We start from the raw sequence: 21186 nt of genomic DNA, 5'->3' as shown, positions 1-21186 counted from the left end.
TATATACATACATCCATATTATACATAATGATATATGTGTAAGGATTTACCTTCGTCTTTATTTTGTGGGCTGGGCAAAATTTAGTGTAACAATAACTTCATGATACTTTGGTATAAGAGTAAGTTCTTTATTTTTATAATGAACCCAAATCTAAAGTCTTTTATAGTGCATTTTAAAAGGGGAAACTTATCCAAATGTTATATTTCTCTACATTTTTGTGTATATGTGTGTGTGTGTATAAGCCAGTTAGTATATATCTGTATGTATATTATATACATAAAACACTATATTTTTACATACAAGTATGCTTTTATTATACAGATAATAAAGATGGGGGAAGGTTTCTGTTTTTTTCTTAATAGGTGAAGAAATCTTGAAGACCAGAAATTGGATCTTACTGAAAAACTGATGTTTTTTTGTTTTTTTTTTAAATTATATTGTTCAGCTATGGAAGATGGATTTTTTTTTTCATGATCCTTTAACTCTCAAGTTCATCTTTAAATGAACTCTTTTGTTTTGTTTTGTTTTGTTTTGTTTTGTTTTGTTTTTGAGGAGATAACTAACCCTAGCTGTCTCCAGTCTGACAAAGGTTATTTGAATGGACTTAATCTCCCAGTAGTTGGGAGATGTTTTAAAAACACATGCTGTGTTTGAATTGTGGCTGAGAGGTTTTCTTGGCAATGTGAGGAGGAAATTTTTTTCTGCCTCATTATTATTAATTCATGGATTGAGTGTTGGTTCGACCTACAGGCGTAATAGATTGGAACTCAGTGAAGACACAGACGTTCCTGTTCAGAGCAACCAGCTAATGTAAGTGGGGAAGCAGGCATTTTTCGCATGAAAGGAGTGAACATTCTTGTCATTTAAGGCATACTTTTCATGGATCAGTAAGAAATTAAAAGGCCATTGTTCAGACATTTTTGCTTGTACATAATTGTTTACAAATTTTTAGTTTTGGGGTGGAAACATATTTTTTTCTTTCTTTTCTTTTTTTCTTTTTTGGAGACGGAGTTTTACTCTTGTCCCCTAGGCTGGAGTGCAATGGTGCGATCTTGGCTCACTGCAACCTCCTCCTCCCAGGTTCAAGCAGTTCTCCTGCCTCAGCCTCCTGGGTAGCTGGGATTACAGATGTGCACCACTACACCGGATAATTTTTGTATTATTAGTGGAGATGAAGTTTCACCATCTTGGCCAGGCTGGTCTGGAATTCCTGACCTCAGGTGATCCACCAGCCTCAGCCTCCCAAAGTGCTGGGATTACAGGCATGAGCCACCGCCCCTGGCCCATAGTTTTTCTTTCTTTGTTTTGATAATATATGTACATTGTAAAAAAGGTAAAAACAGCATAGCCAAAGTGAAATCTTCCTGTAATTCCATCTCCTTGGAGAAAAGCACTGGGTTATTTTGTTTCGTTTTGAAACAGGGTCTTGTGCTCTGTCACTGAGGCTGGAGTGCAGTGGCATGATCATAGCTCACTGCAATGTCAAACCCCTGGGCTTAAGAGATCCTATTGCCGAAGCCTCCTGAGTAGCTGGAACTACAGGTGTGCCCCACTGTACCTGGCTACTTTTTTAAACCTTTCGTAGAGATGGAGTTGCTCTGTGTTGCCCAGGCTGTTCTCAAACTCCTGGGTTCAAGCAGTCTTCCTGCCTTGGCCAACCAGTGTTGGGATTACAGGTGTGAGCCACCATGCCTGGCCTCCCATTCCTTTTTAAATAACAATTCTAGATGATTTTATAATCAAGTTCCAGTAATAAACTCTCATTGGGATTTTGACTTGAATTACATTCGATGTGTGCATTATTTTGGGGAGAAGTAATTTCTTTAATCCTCTATTTATTCATTATCCAGGTCTTCTGTGCCTTAGTAGTTTCATAGTTTTTTGGTTTTGTTTTTAATTTAATGTGGGTCTTGCATACTTCTTCATTTTCTTCCTGTATATGTTTTTTTTTTTTTTTTTTTTGAGACAGAGTCTCGCTCTGTCGCCCAGGCTGGAGTGCAGTGGTGTGATCTCGATTCACTGCAAACTCCGCCTCCCGGGTTCACGCCATTCTCCTGCCTCAGCCTTCCGAGTAGCTGGGACTACAGGCACCCGCCACCTCGCCCGGCTAATTTTTTTGTATTTTTAGTAGAGACGGGGTTTCACCGTGTTAGACAGGATGGTCTCCATCTCCTGTCCTCGTGATCCGCCCGCCTCGGCCTCCCAAAGTGCTGGGATTACAAGCATGAGCCACCACGCCCGGCCCTTCCTGTATATCTTTTTATTGTGAATGGTCTCTTCCTGTATATCTTTTTACTGTGAGTGGTACTCTGCCATCATCTGAATGATTATTGCTGGTATGAAGGAAATTTACTGCTTCTTGTAGATCTTACATTTTTATTATTTTCAATTTGTTTTAGTTGATAGATTTTCTAGTTTGCAAGCGTGTAATCTGCAGGTTCTGGATTTTTTCTTTTTTGCCTCATCTTTTTTTTTTTTTTTTTTTGATATGGAGTATTGCTCTCGTTGCCTAGGCTGGAGTGCAATGGTGCTGTCTTGGCTCATTGCAACCTCTGCCTCCCGGGTTCAAGTGATTCTTCTGTCTCAGCCTCCCAAGTAGCTGAGATTACAGGCGCATGCCACCATGCCCGGCTAATTTTTGTATTTTTAGTAGAGATGGGGTTTCATCATATTGGCCAGGCTGGTCTCAAACTCCTGACCTCAGGTGATCTGCCCAACTCGGCCTCCTAAAGTGCTGGGATTACAGGCGTGAGCTATTGTGCCCGGCCTGTCTCATCTTTTTAATATATGTTTGTAATTTATGCCTTTTTTTCCTTTTGAAAAAATTGAGTAAATAAATGTCCTATTCATCAAATATCAAGAAATATTCATTATTGATTTCAAGATGTAGTATTAAGGAAACCACAGAATCGAAATACCCACTTCTGATACAGTAGTGATTTTTTTTTTTTTTTTTTGAGACGGAGTCTCGCTCTGTTGCCCAGGCTGTGGGGCGATCTTGGCTCACTGGACCTCCGCCTCCTGGGTTCAAGCAATTCTCCTGCTTCAGCCTCCCGAGAGTAGGACTACAGGCGCCCGCCACCACACCCGGCTAATTTTTTGTATTTTTAGTAGAGATGGGATTTCACCATGTTGGCCAGGCTGGTCTCGAACTTCTGACCTTGTGATCTGCCTGCCTCAGCCTTTCAGAGTGCTGGGATTACAGGTGTGAGCCACCGCGCCCTGCCAGAATCAAGTTTTAGTACAAAGAAAGCATTTCCCAAGTAATGAGTCTCAAAGGAAAAAAATAGAAGAGCAATGTAATTAAACTTTCCTTCGAAGAAAGGACAGAAACGTATCTGTTACGGTAAATTTGGAAAGATCAGTATTTCATAGTCCCATAATATGTTTTACATGATGTACTTAAATGCAAATGTATGAAAGCAGGGATCTGTGGCAATCCAAATTCATCCACCAGAACTCCATCCTTGTTTTTTGTGACAGTGGGAAGACCTTCTGGAATTGCAGGTGCAGATGCTGCCTCATCTAAATAGAACTCTTGGTCAGCCACAAGCTCATCACCCAGTGTATCCAACTCTGCTTCTAGGTCGTCTTCATCTAATTCAGGGCCGCCATAACTGCGACTCAGTGCTTCTTGGATTTCATTTGCATCTTCCATCATGTCCACTAGCTGGTCTTGTAAATTCTCAATCTGGTCAGTTTTCACTTGCTTGTCTACCTTCATTTCCTTTGCTCCCAGTTTCATAGCATCAACCGTGGTCTTGGTATCCTTCAATGACTGGATGGTGTAATTAACTTGTTTCATGTTGAATGACTCTTGGGTGCGATTGTCCTGCTGCTGCTCATACATCCGCTTTTGTTTTAAAACTCACAAGGCTTTCTGCGTAATCATCTCCTTTGTAGGACCCCCTGTCATCTTGATCTGGTCCTTATACTTCACTAGCTCAGCATCCAATCTAGAAATCTTGTCAGTGGATTCTGCCCTGCTGTCCACCATGCCAATGCAGTCATTCAGGCTGGGCAGCGGAGCCTTAATTTCACTTTCCTGAAGAATCAGTTTATCTTGAGTGGCTGTAAAGGAACCCATACACCTTTTTTTCTTTTTCCTTTTTTTTTTTTTGAGACGGAGTCTCGCTCTGTCACTAGGCTGGAGTGCAGTGGCATAATCTTGGCTCACTGCAGCCTCCGCCTTCCGGGTTCAAGCGATTCTCCTGCCTCAGCCTGCTGAGTAGCTGGGATTATAGGCATCTGCCGTCATGCCCGGCTAATTTTTGTATTTTTTAATAGAGATTAGGTTTCACCATGTTGGCCAGGCTGGTCTCGAACTCCTGGACTCAAGTGATCAGCCCACCTAGGCCTCCCAAAGTGCTGGGATTATAGGCATGAGCCACCGTGCCCGGCCTAACACCTTTTTTTCTTAATGCATATACTAGAACATCTGGAACAGTGTTGAAAGATGGTGAAGACTGTTGAATGGGTGTCCTTTTTTCGTTTATCTTGAGTTAGTTTACCTCTAGTGTTTTACCATATTGCATATGCTGATGATTTCTGGTGATTATGTGCATTTATGCTAGGAAGTACCTTACAATTTACCAAGTTTTTGTTGAGTGGATATTGCTCCTCAGGTTCCTTTTTTTTTTTTTTTTTTTTTTTTTGCTATTTTACTTGATAAAGACTACTTCAAGTACTTTTCTTCACTTTTTAACCATTTTTTCTTTTTTGAAGTCTTTCAAAAATTACTACAGGATTTTGTTTTTTGTTTTTTACCCCTTTTACTCTAGTAAATATAATGAGTTTCCTAATGTTAACCCATTCCTAGTCCCAGAATAAACCTTTTTGATTATGTAGTGTTATTTTATTTATTTTATTTCAATTTTTATTTAGAGATGGGGTCTCATTGTGTTGCCCAGGCTGGTCTCAAACTCCTAGCCTCAAGTCAGTAATCCTCCCAAAGCTCCGGGATTACAGGCATGAGCTACCATTCCTGACCATGTTACTATTTTAATATACAGCTGGTTCAATTTGCTAATGCTTTATTTAGGGTTTTTTATCTGTGTCATAAATCAGATGTCCAAAGCAGCTGTTTTACACATTTTTAAAATTTGTATTTATTTATTTAGAGACAGTGTCTTGCTCTTTTGCCCGGGTTGGAATACAGTGATGTGATCATAGCTCAGTGCAACCTCAAACTCCTGGGCTCAAGGCTTCCTCCAGCGTCAGCCCCCTGAGTAGCTGGGATTACAAATGTGACTCACTATGCCTGGCTATTGGTAAAAATATTATGACTGTTTTTTGGGTTTGTAATATATGTGGCACAAAGTTTTGTTTTGTCTTACTATTTTTTTTTTTGTTGGTTTTTTAGAGATAGAGTCTCGCTCTGCCTCCCAGGCTGGAGTGCAGTGATGTGATCATAGCTCACTGCAGTCTCAAACTCCTGGGCTCAAGTGATCCTTCCAGCTCAGCCTCCCAAGTAGCTAGGACCACAGATGTATGGACCATGCCCAGCTAAATTTTTTTTTCTTTTGGGAGAGAGACATGGTCTCACTATGTTGCCCAGGCTTATTTATTTATTTTTTGAGAGAGGGTCTTGCTCTGTTGCGCAGACCAGAGTGCAGTGGGGCAGTCACGGCTCACTGCAGCCTCGACCTCTTGGGCTCAAGCAGTCCTTCTGCCTCAGCGTCCCAAGTAGCTGGGAGTAAAGACATGTGCCACCATACCTGGCTAATTTTGTAATTTATTGTAGAAACTAGGTCTCATTATGTTGCCCAGGCTGGTCTTGAACTCCTGGGTTCAAGTAGTCCTCCTGTCTCGGCCTCTCAAAGTGCTGGCATTACAGATGTGAGCCACCATGCCTGGCCTGTTTTGTTTTTTTTCTACTTTTATTGAGTACTTTTTTGTAAATTCTTTTTCTTAAGTTAGAATACTTGAGTATTTTTCAAAAGTATAAGTACATAGGTGATATACTTTTTGAGAATTTTTGTATCTAAAAACTTCTAAGTTCTGAGCTATCTGTGAAATGTAGTTTGAAATTCTAAACTTGAAGGTCATAATCTCCTTTACATTCTGGATGAATAGCATTTTGTCTTTTGGCATTTAGAGAGTCAGATGAGAAGTCTAATAATGTCAAGTCTGATTTTCTTTCCTTTGTTGTCAATCTGATTTTTCCTGAAAGTTTGTATGATTTTGTCTTTACCATTGGAATTCAAAAATTTTACCATGTCTGTGTATAGCAGAGATGTCTTTAAAGAAAAGTTCTGCCTGGCATTTGATGATACCCTTTAATGTAAAGACTCAAGTCCATCAAATTTAAGGAAATGTTCTTATATTGTTTCTTTCATAATCTCTACAAATTCCATTCCTTTTTAGGATTTCTATTTATAGAAATTGAGTTTTCTGGAATTATTTTCATTTCATATACAATTTCCCTCTTAGTGACATATGTTGGCATTTTTGCTTTGGATTCGTGGAGATGTCGTGTCAGTAATCTCTTGTAATTCAGTTATTATGTTTTTCATCAGTGTTTATTCTGTTCTTTCCTCTACTGAAATCTATTTTTGAAGGTAGGGGCTGGAAATTTGAGTCTTCATCTTCGTCGTCGTCATCGCCATCTTCTTTTTTTTCTTCATTATTATCATTATTTTATTTATTTATTTTTTTGAGAAGGCGTTTTTCCGTTGTTGCCCAGGATGGAGTGCAGTGGCACAATCTTGGCTCACTGCAACCTCCACCTCCCGGGTTCAGGTGATTCTCCTGCCTCAGCCTCCCAAGTAGCTGGGATTACAGGCATTCGCCACCACGCCCAGCTAATTTTGTATTTTTAGTAGAGACGGGATTTCACCATGTTGGTCAAGCTGGTCTCGAACTCCTGACCTCAGGTGATCAACCTGCCTCGGCCTCCCAAAGTGCTAGGATTACAGGCATGAGCCACCACACCCAGCCTGAGTTTTCTTATTTTTGAAGCTTTGTTTTCTTCTCACTGTTTTTTTTGTTTTGTTTTGTTTTGTTTTTGAGATGGAGTCTTGCTTTGTCTCCCAGGCTGGAGTGCAATGGCATGATCTCGGCTCACTGCAACCTCCGCCTCCAGGGTTCAAGCGATTCTTCTGCCTCAGCCTCCCGAGTAACTGGGACAACAGGCGCACACTACCGTGCCCGGCTAATTTTTTATATTTTTAGTAGAGGCGGTGTTTCACCATATTGGCCAGGCTGGTCTCGAACTCCTGACCTCGTGATCCGCCCATCTCCGAAATCCCAGGTTGCTGGGATTACAGGCCTGAGCCACCGCACCCAGCCCCACTCTTTTTTCATAGTGGTATGTTCATTTGTAGCAATGCTATATCCTTTAAAACTTGCTGAGAGCATGAAGATTTTAAAATAATATGTCCTTTTTCCTACATTAACTTCTAGAGAGTGGGTTGAGAAAGGTCCTATTATTTTTCTTGGCTTCATATTTTCAAACGGTTATTTTCTGTTGAAAAGTAACCAGGTTAACCGGGTGCGGTGGCTCACGGCTGTAATCCTAGCACTTTGTGAGGCTGAGATGGGCAGATCACTTGAGGTCAGGAGTTCGAGACCAATCTGGCCAACATGGTGAAACCCCGTCTCTACTAAAAATACAAAAATTAGCCAGGCATGGTGGCAGGCGCCTGTAATTCCAGCTACTCGGGAGGGTGAGGCAGGAGAATTGCTTGAACCCAGGAGGTGGAGGTTGCAGTAAGTCAAGATCACGCAACTGCACTCCAGGTTGGGCAACAGAGCGAGACTCTCTCAAAAATAACAAAACTAAACAAAAAAAAAGTAACTGGGTTTTTCTTGGCAACCTAGATACTTTTTTTTTTCCTTTTAAACTTAAGAAATTTATGGATGTGCATCTTTGTTTTGTGTTTTTGCATGGGATAGTATTGATTATAAAGTCATCGGAGCATCATTTAAAAGCTGGAGTGGTGTTTTTTTTGTTTTTGTTTTTTGTTTTTTTTTTAAGAGATGAGGTCTGTCTGTTGCCCAGGCTGTTCTTGAACTCCTGGTCTCAAGTGATCCTCTTGCCTTGGTCTCTCAAAGTGTTAGGATTATAGGCATGAGCCACTGCACCTGGCCTTGCCGTTTTCTTGAATGGCAATTATATTTGTTTTTATCCTAGTGAAAGTTACAGAAGCTTAGTGTATAAAGATGATATATAAAGAAAGTTTTCTTTTTTTCTTTATCTCTTATTTCCTTTTTCTTGTTTTACATTGTAGCTGTTAGGTTTTTTTTTTTTTTTTGAGACAGAGTCTCACTCTGTCGCCCAGGCTAGAGTGCAGTGGCGCGATCTCAGCTCACTGCAACCTGCACCTCTGGGGTTCACGCCATTCTCCTGCCTCAGCCTCCAGAGTAGCTGGGACCACAGGCACCCGCCACCACGCCCAGCTAATTTTTTGTATTTTTAGTAGAGATGGGGTTTCACAGTGTCAGCCAGGATGGTCTCGATCTCCTGACCTCGTGATCCACCCGCCTTGGACTCCCAAAATGCTGGGAATACAGGCGTGAGCCACCGTGCCTGGCCAGCTCTTAGATCTGACGAAGGAGTTTTTTCTGTTGAAACATTAGTAAGGGAGTGTTATCTACTCAGGATTCCATTTCTCCACACTCTGCCCAACTTTGAGGGCTCTTTGCAGAAGATGATTTGAAAATTAGTTGTGGGCCAGACGCTCACGCCTGTAATCCCAGCACTTTGAGAGGTTGAGGCGGGCAGATGACCTGAGGTCAGGAGTTTCACACCAGCCTGGCCACTATGGTGAAACTCCATCTCTACTAAAAATACAAAAAAAAAAAAAAAATTAGGGTGTGGTGGTAGGCGCCTGTAATCCTAGTTACTTGGGAGGCTGAGGCAAGAGAATTGCTTGAAACCAGAAGGTGGAGGTTGCAATGAGCCGAGATTGCGCCACTGCACTCCAGCAGCCTGGGTAGAAGAGTGAAACTCTGTCACAAAAAAAAAAAAAAAAAAAGCCAAGTGTGGTGGTGGGCACCTGTAATTCCAGCTACTTGGGAGGCTGAGGCAGGCGACTCGCTTGAACCCAGGAGGTGGAGGTTGCAGTCAGCTGAGGTCGTGCCGTTGCACTTCAGCCTGGGCAACAAGAGCAAAACTCGAAACTCCGTCTCCAGATAAATAAATAAATAAAATTAGTTGCCAAAAAATTGTAAATTCTGCTGTGTCTTTGCATTTCATAGCTACCATTTCATTGTTTCAATTACTTTGTTGCTGGTCTTTCTAAAACCGGTAACAGTTTCAAATATGTTCTTTGGAATGTTGATTTCGTGAGTGAAATTGACCTCTAAGCCTTTTATTCCCCTTAAAAACTTTTTTTTTTTGGAGGCAGAATCTTGCTCTGTTGCCTAGTCTGGAGTGCAGTGGCAAGATCGTGGCTCACTGCAACCTCTGCCCCCTGGATTCAAGCGATTCTTGTACATTAGCCTCCCGAGTAGCTGAGATTACAGTTGCGGGCTACCACGCCTGGCTAATTTTTTGTATTTTCAGTAGAGATGGGGTTTCGCCATGTTGGCCAGGCTGGTCTTGAACTCCTGACCTCAAATGACTTTTTTTTATTATTAAACTTTTTCCTTTGTTGCATATATGTCTGAAAAATATTCAGATAGCTTTGTCTTTGTCTTTTTTTTTTTTTTAGACAGGTCTCACTTTCACCCAGGCTGGAGTGCAGTAGTGTGATCTTGGTTCACTGCAACCTCCACCTCCTGTGTTCAAGTGATTCTCACACCTCAGCCTCCTGAGTAGCTGGGACTATAGATGTGTGCCACCATGCTTGGCTAATTTTTATATTTTTTGATAGAGACGAGGTTTCACCATGTTGGCCAGGCTGGTCTTGAACTACTGACCTCAAGTGATCCACCCACCTCGGCCTCCCAAAGTGCTGGGATTACACGTATGAGTCACCACACTGGGCCTTAACTTTCATTTTAAATTCAGGGGTACATGTGCAGGATGTGCAGGTTTGTTTCACAGGTAAATGTGTGTCGTGGGGGTTTGTTGTACAGATTATTTCATCACCCAGGTATTAAGCCTAGTATCTATTAGTTGTTTTTCCTGATCCTGTCCCTCCTCCCACCTTCTACCTTCTGATAGGCTCCAGTGTTTGTTGTTCCCCTCTATGTGTCCAAGTGTTCTCAGCATTTAGCTCCCACTTATAAGTGAGAACATGCTGTATTTGGTTTCCTGTTTCTGCATTAGTTTGCTAAGGATAATAGCCTCTGGCTCCATTCATGTCCCTGCAAAGGACATGATTTTGTTCCTTTTTATTGGATGCATACTATTCCATGTTTTGTATTTTTTTCAGACTTCTGTCTTGTTGCTTCCCGTCCTCACCAGCATTTAGTGCTTTCAGTATTTTGGATTTTAGCCATTCTAAATTTTTTGTTTTTTTTTTTTTTTTTGAGACGGAGTCTCACTCTGTTGCCCAGGCTGGAGTATAGTGGCATGATCTCGGCTCACTGCAGCCTCTGCCTCCTAGGTTCAAACGATTCTCCTGTTTTTGCCTCCTGAGTAGCTGGGATTACAGGTGTGTGCTACCACGGCCAGCTAATTTTTGTATTTTTAGTAGAGATGGGGTCTCACCATGTTTGCCAAGCTCGTCTTGAACTCCTGACCTCAGATGACCCACCTGCCTCGGCCTCCCAAAGTGCTGGGATTACAAGTGTGAGCCACTGTGCCCGAATGGATTTTAGCCATTAGAAAAGGAATTTGCAATCCCTAATGATGCATGATGTTGGGCAAGATTTCAAATGCTTATTTTCCATCTGTATACCTTCTTTTGCCTTTTTGAATTGGGGAGTTGTTTTCTTATTTTTGAGTTTCAAGAGTTATATATTTTGTATATCAGACCTTATCAGTTATGTTTTGCAAATATTTTCTCCCAGCCTGTGGCTTTTTCATTCTTTCTTAAGCTTCTTTTTTTTTTTTTTTCTTTCTTTCTTAAGCTTCTTAACAGAGCTTTCACAGAGCAGACCTTTTTAATTTTAATGAACTCCAATTTAATGTTTTTTTGTTTTTTGTTTTTTGTTTTTTTTCGGATGGAGTTTTGCTCTTGTTGCCTAGGCTGGAGTGTAGTGGCGTGATCTCAGCTCACTGCAACCTCCGCCTCCCGGGTTCAAGCAATTCTCTTGCCTCAGCCTCCTCAGTAGCTGGGATCACAGGCATTCACCACCATGCCTGGCTAAATTTTAATGGTTTTTATTGAAAACCAATTTATTGGTTTTCTTTTGTATTTAAGTTGTTATCCATGTTATTTTTTGTGAAAAGTATAAAGTCTGTGTCTAAAATTATTTTTTTATATGTGGATATCCATTTGTTCCAGTAACATATGTTGAAAAGACTATCCTTTTCCCCTTTGTCAAAGGTCATTTGACTATGCTTGTTATCTGTATTAGTTCCTAGGACTTCCATAACAAAGTATCACAAACTGGGTAGCTACAGAAGTTTGTTGTCTCACAATTCTGAAGGTGAGATGTCTAAAATGTTTTCAGCAGGGCCATTCTCCCTCTGAAGCCTGTAGAGGAATGATCCTTACCCATTCTGGCTTCTGGTGTTTGTTGGCAATCCTTGGCATTCCTTGGTTTGTAGATGCATCACTCCAGCCACATGGTCATCTTCTCCTTGTGTGTCTTCTCATCACGTTCCCTCTGTACATGTCTGTCTCTTTCATTTTAAGCTGGCAACGTTTTTTGCTAAGATGGTTGCCTGAATCTAGTCACACACCTAATCTCCAACAAACTGTTGCCCACCCATAGCCTTTTCTCTACAGAGCATACATTCTTGTTTTTTTTTTTGCAATATGGATAGAGTGAGAATTTTCTAAATTTTCAAGTTCAGATTCTTTATTCCTTTTTGCTTCATAGTTCTTGCCCCAATATATCTCTCTCCTTGTATTTCACTGTAAGCAGCAGGAAAAGCCCAGGCTGTTCCTTCCACACTTTGCTTAGAAATTTCCTCAGCTAAAACCCAAGTTCATTGCTTCCAGGTTCTGCCTTCTGCCCAACACAACCCAATTCTAAGTTCTCTGCCACTTTTTAACAGGAATAACCTTTCCGGCCAGGCGCTGGCTCACACCTGTAATCCCAGCACTTTGGGAGGCCGAGGTGGGAGGATCACCTGAGGTCAGAAGTTCAAGACCAGCCTGGCCAACATGGCGAAACCCTGTCTCTACTAAAAATACAAAAATTAGCCATACGTGGTGGTGCAAGCCTGTAATTCCAGCTACTTGGGAGACTGAGGCGGGAGAATTGCTTGAACCTGGGAGGCAGAGGTTGCAGTGAGCCAAGATGGCACCATTGCATTCCAGCCTGGGTGACAGAGCAAGACTCCATCTCAAAGAAAAAAAAAAGAATAACCTTTCCTCCAGTTTCCAATAACACGATCCTCATTTCTGACTGAAACCTCACCATAAGTACCTTAAGTACCTTTAACGTTCATATGCTTTAGCAGCAGTTTCTTCTAGGCCTTTTCTATCAAGTACCTCAAAAGTCTTCCAGCCTCCACCTATGACCCAATAACAAAGCTGCTTACATATTTTTAGATTTTTTTGTTTTTGTTTTTTTACAGCAGCATTCACTTTCTGGTATGAAACTCTAATGGCTGTATATTGTCACATTACATGAATATACCGTAATTTTTTTAAATCATTTGTTTATTTTTGAGATAGAGTCTCACTCTTTTGTCCAGGATGGAGTGCAGTGCATGATCTCGGCTCACTGCAACCTCCACCTCCCAGGTTCAAGAAGTTTCCCTACCTTAGGCTCCTGAGTAGCTGGGACTACAGGTGTGTGCCACCACACCTGGGTAATTTTTGTATTTTTAGTAGAGATGGGGTTTCGCCATGTTGTCCAGGCTGTTCTCAAACTCCTGACCTCAAGTGATCCACCAGCTTCCACCTCCCAAAGTGCTGGGATTACAGGCATGAGCCACCGTGCCTGGCCATATATCATAATTTTTAAAAATAGTCTCCAATTTTTGAACAGTTAGGTTTCTAGATGTTATTCCATTATTTTCTTCCTTTTCTTTTTTTTTTTTTTTGAGACAGTGTCTCGCTCTGTTGCCCAAGCTGGAGTGCAGTGGCGCAATGTCAGCTCACTGCAACCTCTGCCTCCTGGGTTCAAGTGATTCTTGTGCCTCAGCTCCCCCGTGTAGCTGGGATCACAGGTGTGTGCCACCACACCCAGCTTTTTTTTTTTTTTTTTTTAAGAGATGGGGTTTTGCCATGTTGTCCAGGCTGGTCTCGAACTCCTGGACTCAAGTGATCTGCCCACCTTGGCCTCCCAGAGTGCTGGGATTATAGGTATGAGCCACTGCACCCGGCCTATTTCATTATTAAAACAAGATTGTGATAACATTTATTGTGCATTGTTACCTTTAATACTTTTACATATTATAATACATTCTAGAAATGGAATTGTTTGTCGAAGGGTATGTAAACTTTAAACATTTGGGTACATGTTTAGTACCCATGTTCAGTGTCAGACTCTTAATCCAGGTTGTTAACATCAAGGTGACTTTTCATCATGGCATACCATTCTTGCATTAGGAATTATTAGTGGGAGATATGACTGAATTTGATTTAATTGATTTCAAGTTGTAGATCACTATTTCTGAAACCTGATCTTCTGGTATGTACGTTTGTGGAAACCCTTTCCATATTCTCGTATGTGCTCTTGTTATATGCTTTTGTAGAAGCTTGCTTGGACGTTTTAGTGTGGAGATCAGGGTATGCCATGGACTAGGGGAGAAAATATTTGTTGTTTTGTGGAATCACTATTATGGAAAGCCCCAAAGACTACTTTTGCGTCTTGTTTATAATTGGTGTACAGCTCTAGTCGTCTTCATTAACGTAAGCTAGATCGATAGACCTTTTCAGAAGTAATTGTTTTCATCAGTTATTCTAGCTAAACAGGGTTTTCTCACCTAGTTATGATTATATACTTTTGGAATAAAAATGCTTGTGAAAATATTTGAACTTTTTCATTTAGATGAAACATTCTACTTTATCATATTTTGTTAGCAAGTATTTTGTGTTAGTAACCCAAGTCCCATTAATAATCTAAAATGTATGTAGTCTTTTGAGACTTTCAAATTAGTAGGCAAAAATACATATATACATACATATATACATATATGTATAATGTAGATCAGGCTGGGCGGGATGGCTCACACCTATAATCCCAGCATTTTGGGAGGCCAAGGGAGGAGGATTGCTTGAGGCAGGAGTTCAAGACCAGACTGAACAACATAGCAAGGTCCTGTCTTTACAAAAAATTTTTTTAAAAAATTAGCTGGGCATAGTGGTATGTGCCTGTAGTCCTGGATACTTGGGGGAGGCTGAGGTGGGAGAATCCCTTGAGCCCAGGAGTTCAGTGTTGCTGTGAGCTGTGATCACATCATTGCACTCCAGCCTGGGCAACAGAGTGAGACACTGTCTCTAAAAAGAGTTAAAAATAAAATGTAGATCTTTAGTTAACAATGCTTATTTACAATGCTGTAACTGTGTAACAAGCATCACAGAGAATATAAAAGAAGGGCATGGCCTTTCTAGTCAAAATTTTACATTGTAGATGGGAATGTACAGTATTCGCAATCAGTGTGTTTACAAGGCTCTGTATAAGCAAGGTTGTATTAATAAAATTTGATTCTAACAATACGATCTCATTAGCCATGGTGATTTGAAGGAGGAAGAATTTACCTGAAATATTTTAATTCATTGTCTCCTCATTTTAGGATTACAGTTTAAAGACAATTTCTGTGATCAAGTTGTCATTTGGAAGATTAAACCCATTTCACGAGGACTTGGAGCCTGGTCCTTGCTTTGAGGAAGCAGTGGCTTGTTTCAAGAAGCCACTTCTGATCTAAGAATCTACCCAGCATGCCTAATCAAGGAGAAGACTGCTATTTTTTTTTCTATTCCACATGTACCAAAGTAAGAATTGACATCTTTAAATCAGTTCTTTCTACAATTTGCTTAATTGAATTGGATAAGATTTTCCCAACATTTTAAGTTGTTTTTATTATATATATATTTTTTGCCCACCTTTATTATTGGCTGTCAGTTTTTTAAAGGATAATGTATTTAGAGTAATTCAGTGTTTTTTTCTTTTCATTTTATATATAACTAATTTTCCCATCTTGTACAAAAGTGAAAAGGCACGTGGTATGTAGTCATCATTCAGTGTTCAAAATTAATCTGTTCAGGGTGCCTTTGGAAATGGGGCCACTTTGACCTATGCCTTACTCACTTTGATTTTATATACTTTATATTAAATGAGTGAGTGAATAGTTAGTGAATTGTGTTGTACTTCCAGAAACTGTCATGGGTTGAATTTGACTTCTTTCTTCTCCCAGATTTCCTGCTGAGTACTAAGAATATAGAGTCATCATACTAAATATGCTTTTGCAGTTTTTTGGCTTAATCTTTGTCAAAACTTCTGTTTTTCTCCTTGATTCTTTTGCAGCTCTATTTATGTATACCTACTGCTTTCTGTGATTTTATGACTAATTCTATAAACGTATATGTTAAAAAAATTTGTTCTTCAGTCATCTTGATTTTTTTTTTTTATTTTTTAGTTTTTGAGACGGAGTCTAGTTCTGTCACCCAGGCTGGAGTGCAGTGGTATGGTCTCGGCTCACTGCAACCTCTGCCTCCCAGGTTCAAGCCATTCTCCTGCCTCAGCCTCCCAAGTAGCTGGGATTTCTGGCGCCTGCCACCACACCCAGCTAACTGTATTTTTAGTAGAGACGGGGTTTCACTGTGTTGGCCAGGCTTGTCTTGAACTCCTGACCTTGTGATCTGCCCTCCTCGGCCTCCCAAAGTGCTGGGATTACAGGCGTGAGCCCCCACGCCCGGTGATATTATGTTTTAAATGATGAGTTTTGAGCAAAGCTGTGATAATTTTATCTTACCTATAGCAGTTTGCACAACAGTAGCGTTTTATTTCAGATATTACCGTTGCATAAAGTATGCAGTGGAGCACAGTTATATTGTATATATGTTAATTATATTTAAATTCTATTTACTTTCTGATTTTCCATCAAAAGCTAGAGTTACACAAGGCGAGATGTCAGTTTTGAAGATGAACTGTAAAATACATTTTTAAAGAGGACCTAACACTCCTACTTGTCTTTTTCAACTCTTTTTTTCAGCTTGTGTCACTCATGCCAGATCAAATGAAGGGTACTGTCAAGAAATAGGTTATAGGAAATAATTTGTTGCTCTCGGTTTGTTGCTGTCATTCCATGTCCATTGTTTTTTACCTTACCAGTCCTTTCTTACTCATTTGTGCTTGTCTAAATTCCAGGAGCTCTTGTTATGGATATTTTACCTAGGATGTATTTCAATGCTACAAATAGAGTGTTCTCTATTTGTTTACAGGGCGACAGCTGCGCATTCCGTCACTGTGAAGCTGCACTAGGAAATGAAACTGTTTGCACATTATGGCAAGAAGGGCGCTGTTTTCGACAGGTGTGCAGGTTTCGGCACATGGAGATTGATGTAAGTTTTTTATTTCCGTTATCATAATAAGTAGTCTGGAGACCTGGTGGGCCAATAAAAAATATAGGGACAAAAGTGACTTTTAAAAAATATATTAAGGCTGAGTGCAGTGGCTCATGCCTGTAGTTCCAGCACTTTGGGAGGCTGAGGCGGGTAGATCATGAGGTCAGGAGATTGAGACCATCCTAGCCAACGTGGTGAAACCCCATCTCTACTAAAAATACAAAAAATTAGCTCAGTGTGGTGGCATGTGCCTGTAATTCCAGCTACTCGGGAGGCTGAGGCAGGAAAATCGCTCGAACCAGGGAGTTGGAGGTTGCAGTGAGCTGAGATCGCACCACTGCACTCCAGCCTGGTGACAGAGCAACACTCCGTCTCAAAAATATATGTATATATATATACACACACACACACACGTGTATATATACATATGTATATGTGTGTATATACACACGTGTATATATGTATGTGTGTATATATATACACAACTTTCCTCTATGCAATTTTTTTTTCATTCTTTTTTTTTTTTGAAACGGAGTCTCACTCTGTCGCCCACGCTGGAGTGCAGTGGCGCAATCTCTACTTACTGCAACCTCCACCTCCCAGGTTCAAGCGATTCTCCTGCCTCAGCCTCCTGAGTAGCTGGGATTACAGGCGCCTGCCACCATGGCCGGCTAATTTTTGTATTTTTAGTAGAGACGGGGTTTTACCACGTAGGCCAGGCTGGGCTCGAACTCCTGACTTCAGGTGATTTACCCACTTTGGCCTCCGAAAGTGCTGGGATTACATGCGTGAGCCACCGTGCCCAGCTGACTCCAATTTTTTTTTTTTTTGAGACAGAGTTTTGCTCTTGTTGCCCAGGCTGGAGTGTAATAGCATCGGCTCAGCTTAGTGCAACCTCCACCTCCCTAGTTCAAGCGGTTCTCCTGCCTCAGCCTCCCGAGTAGCTAGAATTACAGGCATGCACTACCATGCCTGGCTAATTCTGTATTTTTAGTAGAGATGGGGTTTTGCCATGCTGGTCAGGCTGGTCTCGAACTCCTGATCTCTGGTGATCCACTTGCCTCGGCCTCCCAAAGTGCTGGGATTACAGGCATGAGCCACTGCGTCCAGCCGACTCCAGCAATTTTTTTAAAAAGATTAACATTGATATATTACCGTCATTTGATCCTTTGATCTCACTCAAATTTTGCCAGTTTTATTTTAATATCTTTTATTTTAGAAAGAGCAAGTCCAGGCTGGGCGCAGTGGCTCACGCCTGTAATCCCAGCACTTTACTAGGCCGAGGCGGGTGAATCATGAGATCAGGAGTTCGAGACCAGCCTGACCAACATGGTGAAAGCCCATCTCTACTAAAAATATAAAAATTGGTTGGGTGTGGTGGCACGCGTCTGTAATCCCAGCTATTCAGGAGGCTGAAGCAGGAGAATCGCTTGAACCTGGGAGGCGGAGGTTGCACTGAGCTGAGGTTGCGCCACTCCATTCTGGCCTGGGTGACAGGGCGAGACTCCATCTCAAGAAAAAAAAAAAAAAACAAGTCCAAATTCAAGTGTTGCACATAGTTGTCGCAACTCGTTTTGTCTCCTTCTGTTGAGAGCAGTTGCTCAGTCCTGCCTTGCGTTTCATTGCCCTTAACACTTATGGTAGCTATAGGGAAATTGTTTTTAAGAATGTTCTTCAATTTGGGTTTGTTTGTATTCCCCCTCATTACTAAATTAAGATTATATAGCTTTAGCAGGAATATCACAAATTATATGTGTGTGTGTGTGTGTGTGCGCGCGTATATATATATATATATATATATATATATATATATATATATATATATATATTTTGAGTTGAGACAGAGTCTCGCGCTGTTACCCAGGCTGGAGTGCAGTGGTGGGATCTCAGCTCACTGCGACCTCTGCCTCCTGAGTTCATGTGATTCTTGTGCCTCAACCTCTCGAGTAGCTGGGACAACGGGCATGCCTCACCACACCCGTCTAATTTTTTGTGTTTTTTAGTAGACACGAGGTTTCGCGATGTTGGCCAGGCTGGTCTCGAATTGTTGGCCTCAAGTTATTCACCTGCCTCAGCCTCCCAGAGTGCTGAGATTACAGGTGTGAGCCATGCCCAGCGAATGGTATTTTTGTTGCATATCATCCCGTGGCACACAGTTTTAATTTTCTCATTACTGGTGATGTTAACTTTGATCACTCAATTAAGATGGTATCTGCCAGATTGCTTCATTATAAAGGCTTTCTTTTTGTAATTAATAAATATTTTGTGGAGAGGTACTTTTAGACCCTTTACCCCATTTCTCATCAGACTTCAACTTTTTCCCCGTTATTGATGTGAATTAATGCAAACTTGTGGTGATACGTTTGGCTCTGTATCCTCACCTGAATCTCACCTCTATTGTAATCCCCATGTGTTAAGGGAGGGACCTGATGGGAGGTGATTGGATCATGGGGGCGGTTTCCCCCACGCTATTCTCATGATAGTGAGTGCGTTCTCGTGAGATCTGATGGTTTAAAAGTGTGGGACTCCCTTTGCTCGCGCTCTCTTGCTGCCATGTAAGACTTGTTTGTGTCTTGTGTCCTGTTCACCTCCTGCCATAATTCTAAGTTTCCTGAAGCCTCCCCAGCCATGCAGAACTGTGAGTTAGTTAAACCTTTTTTTAAAAATAAATTTCCCAGTCTCAGATAGTTCTTTATAGCAATGTGAAAATGGACTAATACATGTGGTTTTCTATTTTAATCAGTGTGTCGTACTCTGTTACTATCATTACTTTTATGCTCAGATTGATCCAGATTTGGCCAGTAGGAGCCTTTCAAACTGATTTTTGTGTTCTTTTGATGTTTCCGTCATTCTTTGAGCATCTCTGCTTTTTGGCCTGACAAGATTTTCCAGGCTCATCCTGTACTTTTCCTACTTCAGCCCTGTATTCGGCCATTTATCCAAGGTGCCCTGGTTTCTTTTAGTGAAGAATGGTATATAGAAGTTAAGATTTGGGCTGCTCCTAGAGTGTCATCACTTTCAGGTCCTCTCAGTGGACAGAGCTGAGGAATATATAAATGTATACACTTAACAGACATTTACATCATTATGGTTTTTGGTTTTTTTTTTTTTTTTTTGAGACGGAGTCTTGCTCTGTCACCCAGGCTGGAGTGCAGTGGTGCGATCTCCGCTCACTGCAAGCTCCGCCTCATGGGTTCACACCATTCTCCTGTTTCAGTCTCCCGAGTAGCTGGGAGTACAGGTGCCCGCCACCACGCCCGGCTAATTTTTTGTACTTTTAGTAGAGATGGGGTTTCACCGTGTTAGCCAGGATGGTCTCGATCTGCTGACCTCGTGATCTGCCCGCCTTGGCCTCCCAAAGTCCTGGGATTACAGGTGTGAGCCACCGTGCCTGGCCCTATGTATTTAATAATAGATACATAGTATTACAAATTGTGAGTTCATATAGATGCTTCCAGTTCATCAGTGCCACAGGACTTAGTCTAGGCTTCTCCTTTTCCATACCTGTAACTCTTCTCCAGAAGTGAGAAACTTGGTTTTCATTGTTCATAATACTTTTATTTATTTGATCAGTCTCCTAGTATAAAAACCAATATTGTGTCACAGCTTTTTCCTTCCTCTCAGGCTCTGACATGACACACACAGCTTCTCCACAAGGACACCTTTCTCACCATGTTTCAACTCTAGTACTCTGTGCTAAGCCTCCCTGCTTGCTTTACCATAGGGACCTCTTTCTCACCCTGCTTGGACCCCAACATCCTACTTTTGACCCCCAACGCGATCCCTATAATGGATACTGTTTTCACACCCTTGGGCTGTGATACTTTGTGCTGAGCGGCCCTCACATGTGAGATGCTGTCCTGACCCTGCGCACATACTCCAACTCTGTACCAGGTTCCCTTGGGAATACCCTGCCTTCCTCACCCCACTTGGTCTTTGATGCCATTCTAGACTGACCCTACATGAGTATATATTCTTCATCCTACATTGTGATCTCTTCTGCACAGAGACATTGCTAACCCTGCTCAGGCTCAACACTTGTCAGGGTACCCTTTCATGCACATGTCCTCTTAACCCTCCAACCCTCCGTGGGTTCCAACACCCTATGCCAGTTCCACATGGTCATGTGGATACCTTCCTATTCTCAGTCAGACTCCAATACCCTGCTCTGGGCCACCATGTCCTTCCCTTCTCCCATCTGAATGCCTGTCTCCCTCAACCCCATCTAATGACTTTGGACTGAATTGTTAGAGTGAGACTAAATATGCAGTTCATGTGCCTGGGGTCAGCTACTCCAGTCTGGTTTCGTATTTCTTGTCTCTTAACTACATTCTAAGCTACCTATCTTGCAAATAGCAGCAGATATCAAATAAATTGATAAAGGAGTACTCTGCAACTTTTATATTTTATGTTATAACATGAAAAGTCATGTTGTAACATTTTTAGTGGAGTGTATATTGGCACACCTCCTATGGAGGGTATGGCAGTGTCTCCAGGAGCATCTCTTCATTTAGAGATTCTCTAGGATGTATTCAGAGTTGAGATTTATTGCAGCAATAGAGTAAAGACACTGTCAGATCATAAGAGAAAAAGACACTGGAGGAATCTGGAAGAATCCGTGTGCCTGTTTTTTTATGCCCACTCCCTTTAGGGGTGACACAGAGC

General features: G+C 41.4%; 1 protein-coding gene and 1 pseudogene across 50 annotated transcripts in view; one reads left to right on the top strand and one right to left on the bottom strand.

Moving 5' to 3' along the window:
• ZC3H11A (zinc finger CCCH-type containing 11A) overlaps window positions 1-21186 on the top strand; it is a 59399-nt gene that overhangs the window by 6709 nt on the left and 31504 nt on the right. For 26 of the 50 annotated variants that reach the window (XM_063793382.1, XM_063793415.1, XM_063793390.1 and 23 more), the window contains 3 exons: window positions 752-811; window positions 14751-14949; window positions 16399-16518. In XM_063793382.1, coding sequence (XP_063649452.1) covers window positions 14896-14949; window positions 16399-16518 — 174 coding nt within the window. In that variant the 5' untranslated portion in view covers window positions 752-811; window positions 14751-14895. Of the gene's footprint in view, window positions 1-363; window positions 812-3569; window positions 3696-14750; window positions 14950-16398; window positions 16519-21186 lie in introns of those variants that run through there. The other 24 variants (XM_063793292.1, XM_063793394.1, XM_063793334.1 and 21 more) reach the window with 3 other exon arrangements.
• Window positions 3363-4088, bottom strand: LOC104004589 (charged multivesicular body protein 5-like; annotated as a pseudogene).

The sequence above is a fragment of the Pan troglodytes genome, chromosome 1 (genome assembly GCF_028858775.2).
Source record: "Pan troglodytes isolate AG18354 chromosome 1, NHGRI_mPanTro3-v2.0_pri, whole genome shotgun sequence".
Taxonomy (NCBI): domain Eukaryota; kingdom Metazoa; phylum Chordata; class Mammalia; order Primates; family Hominidae; genus Pan; species Pan troglodytes.
Note: the sequence above shows the minus strand (reverse complement) of the source record. Positions and strands in the feature narration are given on the sequence as shown.